General features: G+C 46.8%; 1 protein-coding gene across 11 annotated transcripts in view; it reads left to right on the forward strand.

Moving 5' to 3' along the window:
* TRRAP (transformation/transcription domain associated protein) overlaps nucleotides 1-23,485 on the forward strand; it is a 119,633-nt gene that overhangs the window by 69,026 nt on the left and 27,122 nt on the right. For 6 of the 11 annotated variants that reach the window (XM_047837443.1, XM_047837451.1, XM_047837448.1 and 3 more), the window contains exons 46-60: nucleotides 408-554; nucleotides 1,447-1,649; nucleotides 2,251-2,372; nucleotides 2,691-2,904; nucleotides 4,703-4,882; nucleotides 6,773-6,919; nucleotides 9,872-9,991; nucleotides 10,188-10,475; nucleotides 10,644-10,781; nucleotides 11,422-11,534; nucleotides 11,921-12,056; nucleotides 15,022-15,213; nucleotides 17,803-18,031; nucleotides 18,622-18,887; nucleotides 19,449-19,549. In XM_047837443.1, the coding sequence (XP_047693399.1) occupies nucleotides 408-554; nucleotides 1,447-1,649; nucleotides 2,251-2,372; nucleotides 2,691-2,904; nucleotides 4,703-4,882; nucleotides 6,773-6,919; nucleotides 9,872-9,991; nucleotides 10,188-10,475; nucleotides 10,644-10,781; nucleotides 11,422-11,534; nucleotides 11,921-12,056; nucleotides 15,022-15,213; nucleotides 17,803-18,031; nucleotides 18,622-18,887; nucleotides 19,449-19,549 (2,596 nt within the window). The remainder of the gene's footprint in view (nucleotides 1-407; nucleotides 555-1,446; nucleotides 1,650-2,250; nucleotides 2,373-2,690; nucleotides 2,905-4,702; nucleotides 4,883-6,772; nucleotides 6,920-9,871; nucleotides 9,992-10,187; nucleotides 10,476-10,643; nucleotides 10,782-11,421; nucleotides 11,535-11,920; nucleotides 12,057-15,021; nucleotides 15,214-17,802; nucleotides 18,032-18,621; nucleotides 18,888-19,448; nucleotides 19,550-23,485) is intronic. The other 5 variants (XM_047837447.1, XM_047837452.1, XM_047837450.1 and 2 more) reach the window with 3 other exon arrangements.

Here is a 23,485-nt window from a genome sequence, read left to right on the forward strand (position 1 = left end):
AAGTCAGATGCTTAACCCGGGGGTGCCACCCAGACACCCCTCTTTTTTTTTTTTTTGCCCAAACTTACCATGGGACAATAAATGTCACTTAGGGTGGTTTGCTATAACAAGGATAAAATCCAGAACTGAAGGTACGAACGTTGTATCTACCAAAGCATAAAAATCGGCTCCCGTGCTTGGTGTGGATCGTGAATTCAGAATTGGGAGTGAAAATGCGGTGCTCCAGAGTGTAGTGTGTGTGGACAAAAGCTTCTAATGTTGACACTTGGGGTTTATCCATACTTGGTCAGAAACAACACATTTTTATTCAGTACACTTTAAAATGTTTTAAATAGCCCATTTTTGTTGATTACTGAGTTTTAAAAAAACTTTTCTTAAAACCGAACACACCGATTTCTACCTCTTAGGGACCCTTATGATCCTCAAGTCTGCCTGCAGCAACAACCCGAGCTACATCGACCGGCTCATCTCGGTCTTCATGCGCTCCCTGCAGAAGATGGTCCGAGAGCACCTGAACCCACAGGCAGCGTCGGGCAGCACAGAAGCTACCTCAGGTGACAACCAGGGCCCCCACGTTTTTTTCTCAGACTTCATGGAACACCAGAAGGGTGCTGCTGTGTGATTGAATTCTCAAACCAACGTGAATTCCTGTTTTTTTTGTGCAGTCCGCTCTCCGTTTGCTTTCAAAAAAGAAGTTGTGAGCATTTCATATAAAACCAAAGTGAGACTCGTTTTTAAAATGAATTACATTCCAGGGGCACCTGGGTGGCTCAGTCGGTTAAGCCTCTGACTTTGGCTCAGGTCATGATCTCACAGTCTGTGAGTTCGAGCCCCGCGTTGGGCTCTGTGCTGATGGCTCAGAGCCTGGAGCCTGCTTCAGATTCTGTGTCTCCCTCTTTCTCTCTGCCCCTCCCCTGCTCGTGTGCTCGCTCGCTCTCTCAAAAATAAACATTAAATTTTTTTTTTTCATGAATTACATTCCAAATTTGTGAATGTAGGGATGAAATTTTTAAGCGGGCTGGATATTTATGTGGGGCATTCACTGCTAAGTGAGAGCTATCCAGTGGTTTTGCTGTAAAACCAAATGCATAATCAGAGCTTTATGCCTTATGGAAAATGAAGTTGCAGGTTCTGGGCCCGCGTAGTGGGCCCCAGGATCCTGAGGGATAAAGTTGTTGGTTGCAGGGGCGGGGCCACGTGTGCCCAGAGCTGGCACCACTGCTAGAGGCCCATCGGAGCAGAAGTGCTGTGAACGTGGCTTGAGGACTGCCTGTGTCTGGGTGTCCGGCACTGGTCCATCCGCTCCATCGTCCCCTTGCCCGTGCGGAGGCGCTTATGAGGCCCCTCTTGCAGGAGAGTATGTGGGGGGCAGGGTGGGACAGAATCTGACGTGCCACATCATGCATCATGTGGATTGTTGGGGTGCTCCCCTTTTCTCTGCACAAGCAGGAACAGGAGAGCTGGTGATGCTGAGTCTGGAGCTGGTGAAAACGCGCCTGGCCGTCATGAGCATGGAGATGAGGAAGAACTTCATTCAGGCCATCCTGACCTCCCTCATTGAAAAGTCGCCGGATGCCAAAATCCTCCGGGCTGTAGTGAAAATCGTGGAAGAGTGGGTGAAAAACAATTCCCCGATGGCAGCCAGTCAGGTGAGCAGCGAGAGGGCTGTGCTCGGGTCAGGCACCTGCTGCTGTGCAGGCAGAAGTCCAAGCATGGCCTGCTCAGCTCTTCTCCTCACGCTTCTCCGGCAAAACGCTTTTTCCCATGTTGGCATTCGCAGGATTTTTTCTTAAGATGGATTTCTCTCATGGCACTTAACAGATTTTAAATAGATGCTCAAGGTGACCAGTCACTCTTTTTAATGTGTATTTGTATTAAGATGTTAAATGAATCTTACTTCTTAGTCTTTGTGGTGCTAAAGGTAAGCACCCAAAAAATTAATGATATGGGACTGTTACTGAATTTAGTAAGGTGATTGCAAACTTCTGATGTGTTTGATAATTTAGTTACTTTCTCTCCAAAGTGAGCTGCAGCCCCTAGGAAAATCAGATTGGCAGCTGTCTTGATTTTAAGGATTTGCAGACAGCCAGAGGCGGGCTCTTTCCATTTAGAAATGAACTTGTCTTACTTTACTTGACAAAATTTTAGGAGCTTAAAAAATAAAGCAGATGGCTGAAATGCTTTTGAATTTATCTTTTCTCAAATAGACGTAATTGACCTTTTCTTTTAAAAAAAACCCAATTCATACAGACACCTACACTCCGGGAGAAGTCCATTTTGCTTGTGAAAATGATGGCCTACATAGAAAAGCGCTTTCCGGAAGACCTTGAATTAAATGCCCAGTTTTTAGACCTCGTTAACTATGTCTACAGGTAATGACAGCGGTTAACCAAACATTGCGCGTATGTGTCTACAGTATGTTCTTTAATTAACCTACGTAACGTTGAATCGCTTCACGATAGTTAAATTTTAAACATACCTACACTTAATCCCAGAACATATTTTTGTGCCATTAATGCACCTTTTGCTCAAATGCTGCGTCGGCCTATGGTAATTCATGATCCACTCTCGGCTTTCGTAGCGGCATTTAGGAGCGTTCTCGCCCGCTTGTTTTCTGCCTGTTGGCTTCCGGCTTGCAGAGTCCCCCTCTGGTGTAGCTCTTCCACCCCGTGTTCCTCTTTCCATTTCAGGGATGAGACGCTGTCTGGCAGTGAGCTGACTGCGAAACTCGAGCCAGCCTTCCTCTCCGGGCTGCGTTGCGCCCAGCCCCTCATCAGGGCAAAGTTTTTCGAGGTTTTTGACAACTCCATGAAACGTCGGGTATACGAGCGCCTGCTTTACGTTACCTGTTCCCAGAATTGGGAAGCCATGGGGAACCACTTCTGGATTAAGCAGTGCATTGAGGTAGGACGGGCTCAGCTCGCCCTCCCTGGCAGGGCACTGAAGCAGGAGGCATCAACATTGTCTGAGATGAATTAGAAACCTCCACCATAAAGTGCTGTCCTCTCTTCCAGGAAGAAAAAAAAGACTTTTAAAGCTTTGTTTTCAGCTCGAGGGGTTTTTTTAGGGGTGGTTTTAAGCTCCTAGAAAATTGAATAGTGTTCTTTAGTGTGTAGCCAGAGGTTTGTTTTTCCTCAAGTGTGAAAATTGTAAATTCTGTCTATGCGCCCTTGAAGATTTAACGTACTGTGTCACGTCTCATCATTCTTAGAGCAGGAAGGTAGAGCAGCCAGGCCAGACCAGCCTGACAAAGCCACAGACTTTGATCCCCTAGTGTGAGGGGCCAGCATGCCAGTGACAGAGCCCTGTGTGAAATGGTCAGACCGATTCAGTGGATGGTCAGATGTTTCTAACAGGATTGTGGGGAGAGTTCTGTTTTCTTGTTTCTTGTTCATATCCGCTGCCTTTCATTGGCTTAGTTATCTGCCTACTACACCAGGCAGCCTAGTTTCCCATCGGTTATCGATGCTATGCAGATAATTCTAGTCTGCTTGTTTACAAGTGAAGCTAGAAGGTTACCAAATTACTTTGCCTAATGAGATAGAAGATTGTGTGTGGAATCCTCTTTAGGGGCACAAGCTGGGGATCTGCCATTCCTTGCCTCGTTTGTCCTGTGCATCTGGTCCGTCGCCAGGGCTTACCAGTGCAGGGCCACCTGCTTCTCACCCTTTTTTCTTCTTCTGCCCTCTTGGGGCCACCATCATTGCTCACCACCCTAGTTTTGTTATTGTTGCAAAATTGTCCTTAATAATGCTGATTGTGTGTGTCACTCCTTGCCTTTATACTTGGCACAAAATCCAGCCTCCAGGACACGTCTTTCCAGCCCCCATGTGACCAGACCCTTTCCTCTCTCCAGCCCGATACTGACCTCCCTGTCTCCCTCCTCCCTCGGTGGTCTCCAGCCCTACTGGCCTTTTGTGTTCTCAGACATGCCACATTCTTAACACCTAAGCTAAAAGGGGCACCCTTTTGTTCTGTTGGTCTCCCTGTTTCTTGGCTCTGTTCTTACAGTGAGTATGTATCTTTTTTGGTTTGGTTTTGGGTTATTGGTTGTTGTTGTCGTCGTTTTCTGTTTCTGTTTGTTATCATGTGTCTGTTTACGTGTTGATGTTGGGCTTGTCCTTCCCCATGACACTTCAGCTCCACCGGGGCAGGGGCAAGAGTGGCTTAGTTTGGGGGGCATCCAGGTCAAGAGGCAAAGGCCGGGTGGCAAAGCGTATTGGGATGTGGGGAATAGTCGTGGAAGTATTGGGTGTGGGTACGAGTGTTAACGTCAGGGATGAGCTCGTGAGCCATGCCAAGTAGCTTGCACTGTCCCCTGGCGGCCATGGAAGCCACTGGGGGCCACAGGGAGGAGAGCACTGAGTCAGCTGTGGGTGAGGAGACGATTTGGGAAGAGGAAGTCCATGAGTTAGGAACTTAGTCTGGGCAGGAGTTGATAGCAGGAGGAAGCCCGTCTGGTAGGGGAGAAAGATACTGAATTTCTGCTTAGACACCGAGTCAGAGGTGCCGAGTGAGGGGTGTCTGGAGGAAAAGTTCAGACCCTTTGTCTGACTGAGCTGGGGAGAAGCAGAGCTGTGGGCTCACGAGTCAACACCCTATGTGTGCCAGTCGTGAGAACTAGGTGTCAGCCATGGGTCCCTGCACCCCAAATGCCAGGCTAATGTTCTAGGTTTGTCTTCTTTTCATAAATCCTTTTCAGCTGCTTCTGGCAGTGTGTGAGAAGAGCACTCCCATTGGTACCAGCTGCCAAGGAGCCATGCTCCCGTCCATCACCAATGTCATCAACCTGGCCGACAGCCACGACCGAGCGGCCTTCGCCATGGTCACACATGTCAAGCAGGAGCCTCGGGAGCGAGAGAACAGCGAGTCCAAAGAGGAAGTAATGCTCCAGATTGTGTGGTCCCTTCCTTTTCACAGCAGAATTCCCATTTCTGTGGACGAATTTGATATCAGCCTTAGATTTTGGGGGGGGGTTGGGAGGGCAAGAGCAATGCATTAAAACCTGTCTGTACCTGAAAGTTCTGGATGTGGTACCTCTGTTCAGTTAGATGTTTCTCTTTTTTTATTATCGAGGTGTAACTGACATACAACATTATGTTAGTTTCAAGTGTCTGATGTAACGATTCAATATTTGTATATATTACTAAATGATCACCAGGATACCTCTAGTTAACATGTGTCACCACGCAGTTACCAGATTTTTTTTCTAATGAGAGCTTCTAACATTTACTCTCCTGGAAACTTCCAGATATGCAATACAGTAGCATTACCCATAGTCACCGTGCTGTACATTGATTGCATCCCCATGACTGACTTACAACTGGAAGTTTATACCTTTTGGGCCCCCCTTGGCCCATTTTGCCCTCTCCTAATCCTGCTGCCTCTGGCAAGCACCAGTCTGTTCTCCGTAAGATTTTTTTTTTTTTTTGTAAGATTCCACATATAAGTGAGAACATAGGGTTTTTGTCATTGACTTCTTTCACTTAGCAGAATGCCTTCAAGATCCATCCATGTTGTTGCAAATGGCAAGATTTCTTTCCTTTTTATGGCTGAATAATACTCCATTGTACTTACACACACCGCATCTTTATCCATTCATCTGTTGATAGACACTTAGGTTAAATTGATAAGCATCTCGTACTGCCATTTAATTTCGAGATAGATCGCTTTATTGTGAGCTAGTCTTGCTTAGTACAGGTTATTCTATTGTTCGGTGATTTTTCCCTCCCAAGTGAGAAGAAGCCATGTTGTGTTAACAGCACTACCCTAGGGAGGGACGCCTCCCAGGGCTCCAGCAGGTTCTACCAGCAGCCTGCTGTGAACCTCCCAAGTCTCCACCTCGTCCTGGTGGGGGCAGCCCTGGAGCCCAGAACTGGCTAGCAAGGCTGAGGTCTTTGTCCCGATGGCCCTCAGTGCTCCATGAGGAGTAGCCGCCACTACTCCAGGCATAGACCTTTAAACTTGGGTCTCCTTTAGGTTGTTTGCTCTTGGAAGCTCAGTCTTTCCCCGGAGTGCTGGGTTTGAGAAGCAGCCACCCAGGATTGCAAAAGGAGGCACCCTTTTTGCTCTGAAAGGGTAGTCTGATGCCACTCCTGTATGTGGGATATCTACTCATTCTATTATCAAATAAGAATTTAAAATCTCCTTCTGTCGCTGAACACTAGATGATCTAGTGATACGATCTTTCCTTCCTGTTACTCTCCTGTATGAAGTATTTGCCAACTTGGAAGTCATTGTTGTGCTTTTTCAGGGGCACATACCAAATGGTTGATAACTCAGAGGCTTGCTTGATGATTGAATTTTGGCTGTGACTTCTCAGAGGCTTCAGACAGAAAGAAGGGTTTACTCCTTTTTGGGAATGAGTCATATAAAACATTGTGCCAACAGGTTCTGTGCAGTGACCCTGACCATATTCTTAATCTGAATGAGCGAGGCAGCTATACTGCATTTTGAGGAATGATAGGCTGTAATTCCTTATCATTGTTATTTTTACTGTTTAGAATTTGCACTTTTTCATTTTGCTTTCCACAATCCAAATAGAAGAGCAAAATAGTGATCTTTCCATAGCGTCATTTAGAGAGAAGTCTGATCTAGTCCATCTGCTTTGTTTATTTTAGAGCTCAAAGGATTTACATAGTTTTAAAATTCTGGGAAACTGCCTAGAATTTTACTTGCCAAAACTGTAACAAGGAGTTTGCAAGAGCTGTTTACTGGGTTTTCTCTAACTGTCTGACTTTTTGTTTTTGCCTGTTTGTGTTCTGTTTCACAGGACGTGGAGATTGACATTGAGCTGGCCCCGGGAGACCAGACCAGCACGCCCAAAACCAAAGAGCTTTCTGAAAAGGACATCGGGAACCAACTGCACATGTTAACCAACAGACACGACAAATTCCTTGACACTCTCCGGGAGGTGAAGGTCTGTGTGGCTTCCGAGGGATGGTGGTGGTCTTCTCCCCTGAATATTTTGAATCCTAGAGCAGGATTACCCCACGGCAGTGTGAAGTTTTCTTCTACAAATTAGACGTATTTTCTCACTTTTCTCAGTTGACGGTATCGTAATTCTGTGAGACCAAAGTGGATATTCTGTGTAAAGATTTGAGGAAGGAATTAGAGTATCTTGTGGGAGAAAATAATTTTCCCACTGCTGTCCCTTGAAAGAAAGGATGAAATTGTTTACTAAAAATATAAGATGAGACACTGCTGAATTATTTTTCAAATGCAATAAAAAGAAAATGAGAATAGGTTAACATGGTAAATGAAGTTCACTTTGTAGGGAGGGGTCCTCCAGACGCACCTTTTGTTTTGTTTTTTGTTTTCTGGGTTTTTTTGAGAGAAAGCACAAGTTGGGGAGATGCAGAGAGACAGGGAGAGAAAGAATCCCAAGCAGGCTCTGGGTCAGCACAGAACCCTACGTGGGGTTCCATCGATCTCATGACCTGAGCCGAAATTAAGACTCGGACCCTCAACCGACTGAGCCACCCAGGCGCCCCCAAATGCATCTGTTTTGGGATATAGCCAGCTAGAAGCTTTTTGACTTCCTCAGACTCTTAGGTTAATTATAGAAGTGATGATTTTTAGCTAAAGACTACAAGAATTGGTTAAGGCCAATACACCAAGTTGTTTTTGAAGAGTGTTACAAAGAACCAGCGATGATTCTGTTCATATCAAGACCTAGGTGAAAAAAGCTAGAAACAAACTACTTGTCACAGATAATTTGTACATTTAAAATTCTCTGGTAACCCATTCTGTATTTTTGTGCGTTAAATCAAACTTTAATTTGCATCTGAGTGATCATTGTGTTTATGTGTGGATAAACATAACACTTTGTCTTCCTGTGCACAGAACGGAAGCAGAGCATTCTTACATGTAGATGATACACTTTTGTTCACAACTGAAGACTTAATAGGCCCCTGTCCCTCCTGTCATTTCTGCTGGAAAGAAGGGTGGTGGGTCAGTGCCCCCAAACCCAAAGGCCTTTCTTGGCTGACAGTCGCCATGATAAGTCACCATGTAGATACTGACTCATTGGTTGCTTTGGCATAAGTTTAATGATCAGCTCATTGCGAAAGATCAGAGTACATTTTAGCAGTTCGTGTAACTGAATGAAACAGACAAGAGTACCAGCCCCGTGGGGCTCCTGTTCTACTGGGGGAAATAATAAACAGAGGTAAAATCGGTGTGGCTGTGTGGGCTGGTGAGTGCTGTGGAGAACAGTGAAAGCCACCAGGAGGCTTCAGAAGTCGGAGTGGCGTTCATGTTATTTTATCACGTGTTTATGGAAGTTACTTTTCATATTTCTGTTTTTTGTAGAGCAAGGTGGGGTTATAAGTCACTGCATTTATAAGTCTATTTGACCTTGACATTTTCCTTCCCGAGGCCCCTCCACCCTCCACTCAGGGGCCAGTCGGTGCCTCCAGACAGTTTGTTTCTAAGTCCAGAGGGACTAGGAGGCACGTGAATGGGTCGGGTCCTTCATGGAACCAGGCGCTCCTGCCCTCTTCTCTGCCCTGGGCGTCTTGTCCCAGAATTGGCCGTCTTCCTCCCTGTGAGAAACGTGTTGACGCCAATGTCCCCTCCTGTCCTCCTTGGCGTTGGCAGAGCCACCACAGCCTCTCCGTGACAGTGTGTGAATGAGTACAGGCCGGGGACCTGCGGAATCCCCGACTCACGGCTCGAGATGAGCAGCAGGTGTGTGAACACGTGTGGCCCTTCAGCGCTCCGGTCTCTGCTAGATTGACTTGGAGGCAGGAGGCCCCCGAGGCCGGGGAGGAGGGGGCAGCCACCGAGGTCCTCCGTGGTCGTTTCATCTCCGTCTGCCTCACGGGGCAGCCCGAGTACCAAACCGGAGCATTCTTCACTTATTAAATGTTTTCACCCATGTTCTTTGAAATGTTTGTAGCTTTGCTTTCTGCATTTTTAGTAGATGTGGACATGAGGGTGATTTCCCTTCCTTGGTTTGATGTTGGAGAAAGGAGAGCCTGGTCATGACACATGTGTCCCTGAAGCCCTGTCTCTGTGGGGAGGTGTGCCCCGTGGGCTCAGTGGGCTTCCAGCAGGCTTGAAACCTGCCTGTTTGTAGGAAATATCAGCAGCCGATTCAGACTTTGAAAACCAGCAAAGCTGTGGACAAAGTCAGAGGCATCTGTGGATTTGATTCACCATCCGGGCTTTTAGTTCCTGACCCTGGCTCTTTCCATCTCACCGGCCGTCAGCTGCAGACACTCTGGATCTTCAGTTCTTGATCTGTTCTGCAGAATTGTACTCTTTGGCCAAGAACTTCCCTTCTATCCATGTGCTCCTCCTCTTTTCCTCTTTCATGTTTCCAGCTTTGATGGAGTCCCTGTGCCTCTTGTTAACACATCTGTGTCAGCATTGCGTTTATACTTCTTGGACGTGGTGGAACCATGTTAGAAAATGTCCTTAAAAGGTAGAAAATGCCCTAAAAGTAAAAAAACGTAGAGGCGCCTGGGTGGCTCAGTCGGTTAAGCATCTGCCTTCCACTCAGGTCATGATCTCATGGTTCATGAGTTTGAGCCCCTATATCAAGCTGTCTGTCAGTTCAGAGCCTAGAGCCTGCTTTGGATCCTGTCTCCTTGTCTCTGCTTCTCCCCCCACGTGTGCACGCTCACTCTCTCAATAATAAACATTTAAAAGAAGTTAAAAATATGTAGGCACGTCACTGACTCCTAAGCACCCATGGGTTCCTCATGCTCAGAATCTGTGTTTATGCTCTGCTGTGACGCTTGATCTTTGAAAATTTGACAGTGGGTAAGTGTCTGATAAAGCATGAGACAGCAGAGATAGCAGTATCTTGAGCGTGGACATGAGACCCCCTGCGTGGTTACATGGACCTTTGTTCTTTCCGTAGACGGGAGCACTGCTCAGCGCTTTTGTCCAGCTCTGTCACATTTCTACAACACTGGCAGAAAAGACGTGGGTCCAGCTTTTTCCCAGATTGTGGAAAATCCTGTCCGACAGACAGCAGCACGTGAGTCTGTCTTACCTCCTGTTTTGGAAGATGTGGTTTTCGGCGTTGATAAATCTCGGTGAAAGAAAACAATCTTGGCTCAGTTTCAAAGGATGAGGCGACCACGCCCCATTCCCTAATGGTGAATCCTCCCCAAATGTTGTCAGATGCTGTGTAAGAGAGCGAAGACCTCAGTTCACGTGTGCTTCGCTTGTAGGCTCTGGCTGGTGAGATCAGCCCGTTCCTGTGCAGCGGCAGCCACCAGGTGCAGCGGGATTGTCAGCCCAGCGCGCTGAACTGCTTCGTCGAGGCCATGTCCCAGTGTGTCCCCCCAATTCCCATCAGGCCCTGCGTTCTGAAGTATTTGGGGAAGACACACAACCTCTGGTTCCGGTCCACGTTAATGCTGGAGCACCAGGCTTTTGAGAAAGGTCTGAGTCTGCAGATTAAGCCGAAGCAAACCACGGAATTTTATGAGCAGGAGAGCATAACTCCACCCCAGCAGGTGAGGCCCACCTTGTCTTCTGGGTCACGTCTTCCTGGCCTGGGGCCTCACGGTTTCAGTAAGCCTCTCCCGAGCGATTTTAAGTTACAGCCCAGTGACGTTGCTTTATTGGGAGGAAGAGGAAAGGTTTTTATCAGGAGCACTCAAGAAACCATGCTCTGTTTTCAGGAGATCCTGGACTCCCTGGCTGAACTGTACTCTCTGTTACAAGAGGAAGATATGTGGGCTGGTTTGTGGCAGAAGCGTTGCAAGTATTCAGAGACGGCGACTGCCATTGCTTACGAGCAGCACGGATTCTTTGAGCAGGTAGCCACCACCCAGTGTCCAATGAGCCGGCTGAGCCGCAAGGAGGAGGAGAGGTGGTTTCTAACATTGTCAAGTCAGAGTTCACGTTAAATAAGTTCACGTGTTTATTTGAAACATTTACCCTGCGTAGAAAGGCCTTCTGATTGAAATCTCAGTTGAAGAGAAACACACATACATGACACGAACATTTTTGAAACTCAGTCCACGATCCTTTACCGTTAGTTGCTAACGTGGATGCTTTTTATCTGCAGTCAGTGGTCCTGTTGGAAGTGGCAGGTAGATTACATTCAGTGTCGAAATCTTAATCCTCGTGTCTGTCCTTTGTATGTAGCCTGGGCCGCTGTCCCAGGATATGGCTCTCAGCCTTGTGTACGACACTGAGCCGCAGAAACTCCAGAACAGGCACGAGCTTTGGGCTCTGCTGTCCTCACTGAGGGACAGAGAGATTCATCCTGGGGCTCGGCGGTCTCTACACTGTCTGTTGTGATGGGTGAGGGGGCGGGAGGTACGGGGGCCATCCCTGTTCCCTGTGCACGTAGAGCCTCTCGGGTGGCAGTGGTCTTAGAGAAGAGCTTAGGGCACCCCCAGGCCTGAGATCCAGGTTGTCCTAAATAATTGAGAGCATGATTAACTTCTCCAGGCACAAGAATCTTACGAGAAGGCAATGGACAAAGCCAAGAAGGAGCATGAGAGGAGTAACGCGTCCCCTGCTATCTTCCCAGAGTACCAGCTTTGGGAGGACCACTGGATTCGGTACGCCAGCATGCTTGATGCATTCAGGAGTCCGTGAAGAGATCCAGTAAAAAAAGTCTCTGAAATTTCCTCACGTGTGTTTTTAAAAGGGGACTTCGCTACTTTCGCTATGGCCTTATTATGAAGAAAGGAACAACTTCTTCCAGTTCTCCGAGCTCTCCGCTGTGTTGTGGCGGGCAGCCCTTGGTGTTTGGGGGACCTGTTATTTCAGAGAGCGGGTGGCTCACTGCCATGGGCACCTCGGGGGAAAATTTGCTCTGGGGGGAAAATTTCTGTTTTCTTCTGTGGAATGGCAACAAACGACTTAATGTCTCGTCTCCTGCCCTGTCTCAGTCTGCGAGTGTGTTGGTAACTGACCTTGTGCTCTTGAATCCCTGGTCTTCTAGGTGCTCGAAGGAGTTGAACCAATGGGAAGCCTTGACGGAGTATGGCCAGTCCAAAGGGCACATAAACCCTTACCTCGTCCTCGAGTGTGCTTGGCGGGTGTCCAACTGGACCGCCATGAAGGAGGCACTGGTGCAGGTGAGGCCACTTTCCTGCTGCCTGATAACTCGCTGGGCCCAGATTATGTTCTCCACAGCCGCGTGGGTCCCTTCCACAAAGCCCTCAGTCTCTAGAGTGTTCTCTTCACTTAGAACAAACTGGGCATTTTGGCAGATGAAAAATAGCACTTGGGAAGCAGGCATTATTTTTGGTCGTCTCTAACCCCTTTCCTGGATCGGTTCCATCTAGGCATTAGATTAAGTAGTAGTCCGTCGAGGCGGACTTGGTGCAGAAGCATGGCTGGAAGTGCAGGCAGCAAGGGCGCATCCCGGGCCGGGCCTGGCGGTAAGGTCTGCTGAGTGATGTGGTGTTACAAAGCGTGTTCTGTGTCGCACGAGTGAAAGCAGCATAGCGTAACGGAACTTGAGTCATTAACTTGGTTGAGCCCCACTTCTTTTTTTTAAGTTTATTTTGAGAGACAGTGGGTACACAAGTGCAGGGAAGGGGCAGAGAGAGAGGAAGAGAGAGAATCTCAAGCAGACTTCATGCTGTCAGTGCAGAGCCTGACACAGGGCTGGATGCTGGGAACTGTGAGGTCATGACCTGAGAGTCGGATGCTTAACCAGCTGAGCCACCCAGGTGCGCCCTGAGCTCCACGTTTTTTAAGGTAAAGTTCCATCCAGCAGAAATGAGTACCCAGCGGGAAAGTGGGCACAGAGGTGCAGCTCCCTCTCTCTCCACTGGGGGAGATCAGGCCCCGAAAGCTGCAGTATTGCACGGTACGACTCTGTGTCGTCTGGACCCCACGTTAGGCAGTCCTCGGATGCAGCCGTTCTTTTTGCTCCTCGTTTGTCATTTGGGCCCTCCCTCCTGTTCCCCTTCGGCCTCCTTCCCTGCTCCTCCTCGGCTCTCCGCCTTTTCCCTGTGACGTTCATGCTTGGGGTTGAGCTGAAGCAAGTGCTACCGTCCTGTCCTCACCTGCCCTTCTACCCAGTAGGGTTTAGTTACGTCCACACCACTGATTTTCCTCTTCTCTTGTCATTTGGAGACGGCAAGAGCACGTGGGATTATGGGACTGCTTTCTCGCAAATGAGTCCAGAATTTTAACCTGTATTGTGGTTACTGTGGTTCTTGATGTTACTCTTTAACAAACATGTAGAAGGTCATGGAACCGAGATGGTCACAGACCACGTGAACAGGGCTTGACTTTGGGGTTGGGATCTGGAAATTGCTCATCTGATGCAGGGAGTTTGTTACTCCCAGAGATGACCAGTCTCGTGTTATGGGTAAAATACAGATTTTTTTTTTTTTTCTGACAAAATGTATTTACGTTCTACTGAGTAAATATTTATAGCTCGATCTGATGTTTCTTTTTTACTCCCTTCCCAGGGTTTCACTTAGCCAAATACACGCAGCGTCGTGCTATCCATAATCTGATCAGTGAATTTCTTCTTTCAGAAGCACTTGATAATTTTCCAAAGACTTGTAAGGCACATGCTGATTAGGAAAAAGCTCAAAGTATGTGAATAAACATTCTTAGGAGTCTGCAATAAATTCAAGTAGTCTTCATAGTCCAAAATTATTTACTCATTTACTAATACTTAAAGGAAAAAAATCAAGTGACTTCTGTTTTCGTTCCTGTGCATTGTGATTCCAGGGCTGCTTGCAGAAGTACCATTATTTCTTGGTTTGGTTTAATAAACGGCATAGGAAACCGAAGAGATGCCTGTGTTCTTGGTTTACGGAGGATAGGTGTGGTGATTGACAAAAGCCCATCTTCTTGAATAGTGTTTAAGTCCAGAAAATGTGAGGTCGGTGTGATTTTAGAGGATTGTATTAGAAGCACATGTTTTGACAAGTCTGTCTTCCTGAATTTCTTCCATCATTGGGTTATTGAGATCCAGAGAGGCTGTGAATGTGAACGTGCTTGAAGAAGTGAGGTGTCAGAAAAAACAAGCCAGAGAGTTCTATGAATGCAGGATGGCGCTGTCTTCACCATCCTCATCATACTTACGTGATTTAGTAAAAGGCGAAAGATTTATTCGATCTGAAGAGAAACCAGAGTATGATACTTACATGATTTAGATGGTATTAGGGCACTAAAATGTGTATCGTGTTTATTTGCTAAAGATGCTTCAGAATGAATGTTATGTTGGTCTCACATCAAATCCTATAAAATACCTTCAACAGAGAGATGCTTTCTTCTTAACACACAGAGATTATTTTGAAAAGATCTTAATTTTTTTATCATTTGTGTTTTTAAATGCTCTGTAAGAGACTGATCAAATGAGACAAATTGTAATGCTTTCTTCAGCAGGTGGTTGGCAAATAGAGCTTTCGAGGGCAGAAAGGGGAGCATGTGGAGCCTTTACGTGGCTCTGAGCCATGTGTGGGGGGGCCGGGTCAGAGCCAACGAGAGGAAATGTGACCGCTCTGGGCTCAGTCTGCTTCATAATAGAACTGATAACTAAGATAGAAGAAATCTAGGGGAAATTAAGTGACAGTGAAATTTATGAGTGTTTTCTCATATTCCTAACCTAAACCATCGACTTTTGCTTCCTTCTACAACATGGAACAAGTTAGATTAGTTTCTCAGGCTAACAGTTACGAACTGGAAACAATTCAAAATTATATTGATCCGAGTGGAGGTGAACGTGTATTTAATACTTTGGAAATTCTCTGGCTGACTTTGTAGCCGAGTGGTGGTCGTTAATCTTTTCTATCACAACAGCGATCAGTTTCCCTCTTTTTTGGAATCACTAATGACCTTAAAGCGAGGACCCTATAGAGACTTGGCTGCTCACTGGTTTTGGGAAAAGGAGAGTATCTAGGAAATGCAATCTACATGCCTGACTTCTGAAAAGAAAAGAAGCATCTATTCATGGCTTAATGTCTGTTTATCTCCTTGTAAAATTGGCTCCCAAACAATCGGCCTACCATGTTGACCCTTCACACTGAAAGGAAGTTTGCCCATTGCATCCACGCACTGTGTTTTCACCACCAGGTGGAAGTAAGTTGCCCCAAAGAGATGGCTTGGAAGGTCAACATGTACCGCGGGTACCTGGCTATCTGCCACCCCGAGGAGCAGCAGCTCAGCTTCATCGAGCGCCTGGTGGAGATGGCCAGCAGCTTGGCCATCCGCGAGTGGCGGCGGCTACCGCACGTGGTGTCGCACGTGCACACACCTCTTCTCCAGGTGGGTACACGCGTGTCCTCGGGCAGTCTCGGGGGCCGTCACAGCAGGCCACCCCCTGGCCAGGCTTAGGTCCGTAAACTGACCTGGATGACCGAGAGGAAGATCCTGTCACCTGTCCTGTCCTCTCTCATTCAAGCTGGTCCTCAGCGAAAGGAAGGCCAGAGTCTGAATCCTGAGGGATGAAATGTGGCTTCTCTTTTGGGAGCTTCTGTGGGCTGTAAATGACAGATGACATCCCACGAGTGACTTTGAGGATTCTTAATTTTGCTCTAGGCATTTTCTTTCACGCCCCCTGTGCCACCATCAATGTGTGATGCCACTGCATAGCCTAAAAAGTCCTGTGTCCTCAGAGACCCTTAAGATTGCCAGTCTAGCCTGTGCCTTAGCCTCTTCTTCTGTGGGTCATCTCCCTGTTGCTGACAGTGTGTTCCAGCCACACAGGCCACCTGTTCAGCTGCTCAGCTCTGACGCAGTCTCTCCCCACTCTCCCCACAGCCCCTCACATGTGCTGCTTCTCTCCATAGAACCCCCTTCTTCCCACCCCTCTGGCTGCCCTTGAGGCTCTGTATAAGCAGGAAGTGACAGCTAAGGCAGGACTGAAAATCGCCTGGTTGAGTGTCAAATGCATGCCAGGGCAGGCCCACGGCCCCTCAGCAAAGGCCGAGAGACTTAACTGGTTCTGGTCTTTGGGGAAATCTCTGGTTAACTAGCTGACCACAGAGCTAACTGAGCAGAGACTTAAGTGGGTGCATTTTACAAATAAGATAGAATTAGTGTACCAACGTACTTACCATAGTAGGGATTCCAGAAGGAATGAAGCCAGAAAAGGGGCTGATGGGGCATTTGAAGAAATAAGGGCTGAAAACTGCCCAAATTTGATAAGGAACCCAATTTCATTTACAAAGGAGATGTACAGATGATCTTACAAGCAAGGGAACAGCTGCTCAGCATCATCAGTCATTAGGAAAACGCAAATCAAAACCATGGCAAGGTACTATTTCACACGTACTAGGATAAAAAAAAAGAGAGTAACATGTTGGTGAGGATGTGGAGGAATTAGAACCCACATTATACTGCTGGTGGGATTATAAAATAGCCTGGAAACAGTCTGCCGGTTCTTCAGAATGTGAAGTGTAGAATGACCGTATGACAGCAGTTTCAATCCTAGAGAAATTAAAACACAACCACACAAATACTTGTACGCCGATGTTCCCAGCAGCATAGTGTACATTAAATAGCCAAAATGTGGAAACTAGCCACGTGATCCTCCACTGACGAGTAGATAAAAAGTGGCGTGTCTGGGCAGTATGAAGGAGTGGAGTCCTGGTACAGGTGGGTGAGCCTTAGAAATACCCTGAGTGAAGAAGCCAGGCACAGAAGGCCATATGCCGTCTAACTCCACTTCCGAGAAGTGCCCAGGATAGGACACTCCACGGAGACAGAGCAGGCCAGTGATTGTCACCTTCGTGGGGAGGAAGGATGCAGGGAGGCCGCCGAACGGGTCCAGGGCCACTGTGGGGAGTGATGAGAATGTTCCATACTTAGGTGCTGTTGATGGTTCTACGGTGCTGAGAATATATTAAGAACTACTGAACTGAAAACTTGAGTGATTTCAGTGATATTTTAATTGTATGTCTGTAAAGCTGTTGTAAAAGAAATACCCCACTGTTGGGTTTCTGGTGAGGTTTTGGTGAGAGGGAAGTTTCAGGACACTGAAGGCAGTGCCCTGAACTTGAGGTGCGGATAGAGAGCAGAGATTCATGCAGGCAGTGTCTTCCACTAAGCTCAGTCAACGAGATAGCAGGTGCCAAGCCTAGTGCCATGTTGGCGAGGATGTAACACTTTTGAAACAAAAATTCTGCCCCAGAGGAGCATCCAGCTGGAGAGAGAGGACAGCCATAAGAAGCAAAACTTAAAACAAGAATTCAGTGCCGTGTGGTAGGACAGGGAGTAAACACAGGATTTAGAGAAGGGAGAAATCCCTGTGGGAGGGAGTAGAACCTTCCAGGTAGGAGTTGGATAGGATCGGGATTGTGCCAGGGCATTTCCATAAGTTTGGAGCCAGCAACTCATCAGGGTGTAAAGGGTAATGAATTGGACAGACCCACGAGAGACATGACTGAAGATGTATGTGCCAGCCCAAAGGGATCACCTGTGAATCCTGTTTTCAGATGCATGGTGTGGCTCTGGGTTTAAGTTGCTGGAAGGAGGGCCTGAGGGCAGGGGGCCAGGCTGCTGTGGTCTGAGCTCAGTAGGAGAGCCACACTTCGTTGGTGGCAGAGGGAATGGGAAAGAACTAGTGTGGGGGGACTGCCGTTAGCAAGGTGTGCTGCCCACACCACTGTCGTCCCTCTCCTATCGCAGTAGCCGCAGAGCTGAGCTTTTAAAAGTTGGGGGGGGGGGGCACAAGAGCACACTTGGGGTGAAGAGTAAGTGAAGCGTGGCCTTGAGGTGTCTGTACGAGCTGGAGAGCTTCCTCGGTGAGTCGTGAGAGCCTGACAGTCGTTGGATTGCTGAAGGGCTCTGGTTTATGTTCCTCATGTGCTCTTTAATGCTTACCGTGGAATCCCTTCTGCCGGTCCCATTCAGGCAGCCCAGCAAATCATTGAACTTCAGGAAGCTGCACAAATAAACGCAGGCTTGCAGCCGACCAACCTGGGCCGGAACAATAGCCTACATGACATGAAGACGGTGGTGAAGACTTGGAGGAACCGGCTGCCCATCGTGTCTGATGACTTGTCCCACTGGAGCAGCGTGTTCATGTGGAGGCAGCATCATTACCAGGGTAAACCTACCTGGTCCGGCATGCATTCATCATGTAATTTTCCAGACACCCCACTGTTCTGGTTTCATGTCTTGGTTTTGTCGTGTTTTTTTTCTTTTACCAGATTTTCTATTTTCTGGCAGGTTGGGTAGGTGGTGGTTGGTATGGCAAGGGTAGAGGTGAAGGCAGTGAAAGGTGGGGAGATTTCCCCACCCTGTTAACACTTTGCTGGCACAGGGGCTGCTGGGGTGCAGGCCGGGGGATCGGAGCTCCGGGGTGTGGCGCTCGTTGTGAAGGTGCCCGAGGAAGAGCCACTCGAAGGTGGCCGTGTGGAGGCTTCTCCAGTTTTCCTGGGCCTTTTGGCTCATCCCCTCACCCCGCCAGACTTCTGTGTAGAGCCACCTTCGCCATTTAGTTAGCCACGATGGTAAATGCCCAGCTCACTAGTCAGCGCTTTTTACACCTTACTCTTGCGTAAAATACTTTCTTTGTGTAAAATGCAAGGAAAGGTAACGGGTTTATCACAGAGCTTCCCGTTTTCATAAGCCATGTGTGTGTGTTTTTCATTTTTTATTTAAGCCTTATCGTGGAACACTTTGAGAAATGTTTCGCGGAGACTGATAGCTCTTTTCTTTGCTCTCTAGCGATTGTAACTGCATATGAAAACAGTTCTCAGCACGATCCAAGTTCAAACAATGCCATGCTCGGGGTGCATGCGTCTGCTTCTGCGATCATCCAGTATGGGAAAATTGCCCGAAAACAAGGACTGGTCAATGTAGCTCTGGACATACTAAGTCGTATTCACACTATTCCAACTGTGCCTATTGTGGATTGCTTCCAGAAGATTCGACAGCAAGTCAAATGCTACCTCCAGCTGGCAGGAGTCATGGGGAAGAACGAGTGTATGCAGGTACAGTGACAGCGGAAGCCCCTTTGCTGAGGCGGTCCGGCGAAGAGTGAGTGCCCACGTGCGAACTCCTGGTGCAGATTGTAGGGAAAGCGAACCAGAACTTTCTGAGAGCACAGCTTCGTTAGTGGGAGACTGTCCTTTCAAAAACCGAAAGGCAAAGGAAAGCACTGGAGCGTTTGAAGTACATTTTATGGTCTCAGCTCTATACTACGCTTGGTTAAGGTTATGTAAGGAAAGAAAACGAAAAACTGATTATGAGGGTATAAGGGAGATTTTGACGACGATCAGAGGAACGTTAATAAAAACGAAGAGACGAACTAGGCGCATAAAGCTATAGAAAAAAACAGTATCCTTTAAGGTGTCCAGCACTGAATCTGGCATTTAGCAATTCACTTAGGAGCTGTCTGTCTGTCTATCTAGAGCTGTTTGTGGGGGGCGAGGTCTGCTGTCAACTTCACGTACACTTGTCGATGACCTTTAGGGCTTACCGCCTAGGTAAATATTTTGATGAAATTTCAGTAACTCTTTTCCTACTTTTTTTGTTTGTTTGTTTTTAAACAGGGCCTTGAAGTTATTGAATCTACAAACCTAAAATACTTCACAAAAGAGATGACTGCTGAGTTTTACGCCCTGAAGGGAATGTTCTTGGCTCAGATCAACAAGTATGTATGTTACGTAGAAGGAGAGTAAGAGGAAAATTCGTCAGATTATGTAAATAGTTTTTTATAACTTGAAGTGCCTGTGAAGCTCAAAGTCTGTATGGTTCGGTGACAGTTGTCAGGTGTGATGTTTCAGGTGTCCTATCTCTGTGAAGATAGTAAGTTGCGGCAGATTGGTAAGCCAGTTTGATGTGTAGAACTTAGAGGCGTTTTTTTTAAAAATGAGTTGCTTGGGGGCGCCTGGGTGGCGCAGTCGGTTAAGCGTCCGGCTTCAGCCAGGTCACGATCTCGCGGTTGGCGAGTTCGAGCCCCGCGTCGGGCTCTGGGCTGATGGCTCAGAGCCTGGAGCCCGTTTCCGATTCTGTGTCTCCCTCTCTCTCTGCCCCTCCCCCATTCATGCTCTGTCTCTCTCTGTCCCAAAAATAAATAAACGTTGAAAAAAAAAAATTAAAAAAAAAAAAAAATGAGTTGCTTGAACACAAAAATGCTGATGGCATGGGTTCATTTCTCCATTTTCGCAGCATGACATTTTGGACCAGAGGTGATTTCATTCCTTTTATGGAGACGTTTCCTGTTTTAGAGCAGGGGACCAGTCGGTAGTAACATGCAGGCCAAACCCAGCCAGGATCTGGTTTTTATAAGTGATGTGCTGGGCCACACCGATCCCCACTGACACTGCCTGTGTGGCCACTTTCACACTACAGCCACAGTTGTGACAAATTGTTGGGCCCACAAAGCCTAAACCTGCTTATCATCTGGTGCATTACAGAAAAAGGTCACAGAATCCTGTTTTGCAGAAATGCACATCAGATGAAGTTTTATAAGAAGTGTACAAATGAGATATACTGACAAGATGCTGCTCGATGCCATATGTAGAGTTTGAAGCGCTCTCAAACTCTCACGTTTTCAATAGGGGTTACTTATTTAGCTTATTTTAAATAAGGAAGTGATTTTGTCAAAGTAAAAGGTTTTTTTTGTTGTTGTTTTAGTGTTTTAAATTCACATGACATAAAATAACCCATTTGAAAGCATACGGTTCAATGGGTTTTAGTACATTCACAGAGTTGTATACATCACCACCTGCTATTTCTAAAACCTTTCCATCATCCCCAAAAGAAACCACATACCTGTTAGCAGTCACTCCCTATTTTCTCCTTCCTTTGTCCCCTGACAGCTGCTAATCTTTTCCTATCTGTATGACGTGCCCATTCTCAACATTTCGTATAAACGGAACCATACAGTCTGTGGCCTTTTGTGCCCAGCTTCTCACGCAGCATCATGGTTTTAAGGGTTGTCTGCTGTAGCCGATGCAAGTGCTTTGCTCCACTTTGTGGGTAAAGAACGCTCCACTGTGTGTCTATACATTTTATTTATCTGCTCAACAGTTAATGGGCATTTGGATGGTTTCTGCTCGTGGCTGCTGTGAGTCATGTTGCTGTGAACGTTCACGTACAAGGTTTTGTGTGAGTATGTGCCTTCACTGGTCTTGGGGACACATACTTCAGAGTGAAATCACTCTGTGGCATGTGGCACTTTATCTTTTTGAGAATCTGCCAAATGGTTTTGCACAGTGGCTGCTCCATTTTACATTCCCACCAGCAGTCTCTATGCTTTCCAGTTTCTCCGCATCTTTGCCAACACTCATTACTTCCCACTTTGCTGATCACGGCCGTGCTGGTGCCTTGCTGCAGTGTTGACCGTCCTTTTCCTGGTGGTGGGTGGTGTTGAGCATCTATCCTTCTCCCCGGAGACGTGTGTTCGGTTATTTTGCCCATTTCTTAGTTGGATTATCTGACTTTTTACCTTCGAGCTCCAGTTCTTAAAACGTGTGGACGAAGGTCTCTCTGTCGGGTGTGTCACTGCAACACCTCACTTCTTGCCGGTGCCCCCAACGCACACAGCCTCTCGTTTCGAAGTCCAGTGCATCCATTTTCTTAGGCTGCTCGTACTTCTGATGCCATAGCTAAGACCCCACCACCGAACCCACGGTCACAAGATTTACTTCTGTGATTTCTTGAAAGAGTCTTACGGGTTTAGCTCTCGCATTTAGGTCTTTAACCATTTTGAGTTAATTTTTATACGTGGCATGAGGTAGTGGTCCAGATACGTTCTTTGGCACTTGTACGTACTGTGTCCCAGCACCATTCCTTGAAAAGACTTACTTCCCCGTAGAATGACCTTGGCACCCTTTTTGAAAGTTAGTCGACCAGAGGAATCCAGGTTTGCTTCTGGACACTCGGTTCCGTCCCCTGATGTATGTCTGTCCTTACACGGCTGCCACACCGTGTTGCTCACTGTTGCTTTGCAGTAAAGTTTGAAACAGGGAAGTGTTCTTCAGCTTGATTCTTGTTCGAGATTGTTGGCTGTTTGGAGTCGCTAACATTTTTCCACGTGAACGTTAGTTTATCCATTTCTGTAAAAGAGGCAGCCAGGATTGTAGAGCTTGAATCCGTAGGTTAACTTGGGGAATATTGTCATCATCATGATATTAAATCTTCCCGTTCACGAACACAAGAGGTGTCTATCTTTGCTTCATTTAACAGTGTTTTATAGCTCTTAACGTCCAAGTCTTGCATTTTTTGTGTTAAATGATTCCTAAAAGATCTTAATGTTACTGTAAATCATTTTCTTAACTTTATTTCTAGATTCCCCATTGCTAAAGTATAGAGATACAACTGAATTTTGTATACTTCTCTTACATTTTCAACTTTGTGAAGTGTTTATTTACTCTGATCGTTTTGTGTGTGTGTGTGGATTCTTGGGGGTGTTCTTCACATAAGATCGCGTCATCTGCAAATGGAGATAATTGTACATCTTCGTCTCCAATCTGGATGCCTTTGCTTTTTTCTTGCCTAATTGCTCTACCTGGGACTTTCAATACTGAGTTCAGGAGAAGTGGTGAAAGTTCTTGCCTTTTTTCCTGATCATAGAGGAAGACCTTTCAGCCTTTCCGCACTGAGTGTGATGTTACCCAGGGGCTTTTTGTGTGTGGCCTTTATTCTGTTAGGGTAGTTTCCTTCCATACCTAGTTCGTGGGCCATGTTTATCATGAAAGGGTGTTGGATTTCATCAAATGCTTTTCCTGTACCAACTGATGGGCTCCATGTTTTTCCTCTTCATTCTGTTCATGTGATGCATCACATGGGCTGACTTTTTGTTTGTTGATCACCACCTTGTGTTGCAATAAATCTCATTTGACCTTGATCATGGTGTATGATCCTTTTCATGCGGTTGGATTCGATCTGCATTTAGATTCACAAGGGGCAGGAATATCTAGTTCTTTCGTGTCTTGTACGTTGTTGGAAGATGCAAAACCGTCTCTTATTTGCAGCTAGTGACGTGGTGCAATCACTGTGGAAAATGGTTTGTCAGCTCCTCAAAAAATTAAATGCAGAATTATCCTGTGACCTGGGAATTCCAGTCTTAGATGCATAGCCAAGAGAATTAGGAATGGTGCTCAAGCAGGCACTTGCTCACGAGTGTTCATAGCAGCTCTGTGCACAGTAGCCGGCACAGACAAAACTTGGCAAAACAGCTCAAGTGAACGGGTAAGCAGTGCAACGGACAAAAGTGAGACGTAAAAAGGAACGAGAGGCTGACGCTGCCTACAACATAGGTGAACCTCAGACGCTGTGCTGAGAGAAGCCAGACGCAAAATCACATGATATGTAATCCCGTTTATACGAACCATGCGGATTAGGTCAAGGCACAGAGCCAGAAAGCTGGCTGGCAGTCACCAGGGGCTAAAGGTTGGGGGAAACGGAGACCGACTGCTCCGTGGTGTGGGTTTCGTTTTGGGATGATGACAGTGTTTTGGAACCCAATTGAGTAGCAGTTGTATGACATTTTGAGTGTACTAAACGCCATTGAATTATCCATCTTAAAATATGGTTTTATGTGGGGCGCCTGGGTGGCGCAGTCGGTTAAGCGTCCGACTTC

The sequence above is a fragment of the Prionailurus viverrinus genome, chromosome E3 (genome assembly GCF_022837055.1).
Source record: "Prionailurus viverrinus isolate Anna chromosome E3, UM_Priviv_1.0, whole genome shotgun sequence".
NCBI classification, from domain to species: domain Eukaryota; kingdom Metazoa; phylum Chordata; class Mammalia; order Carnivora; family Felidae; genus Prionailurus; species Prionailurus viverrinus.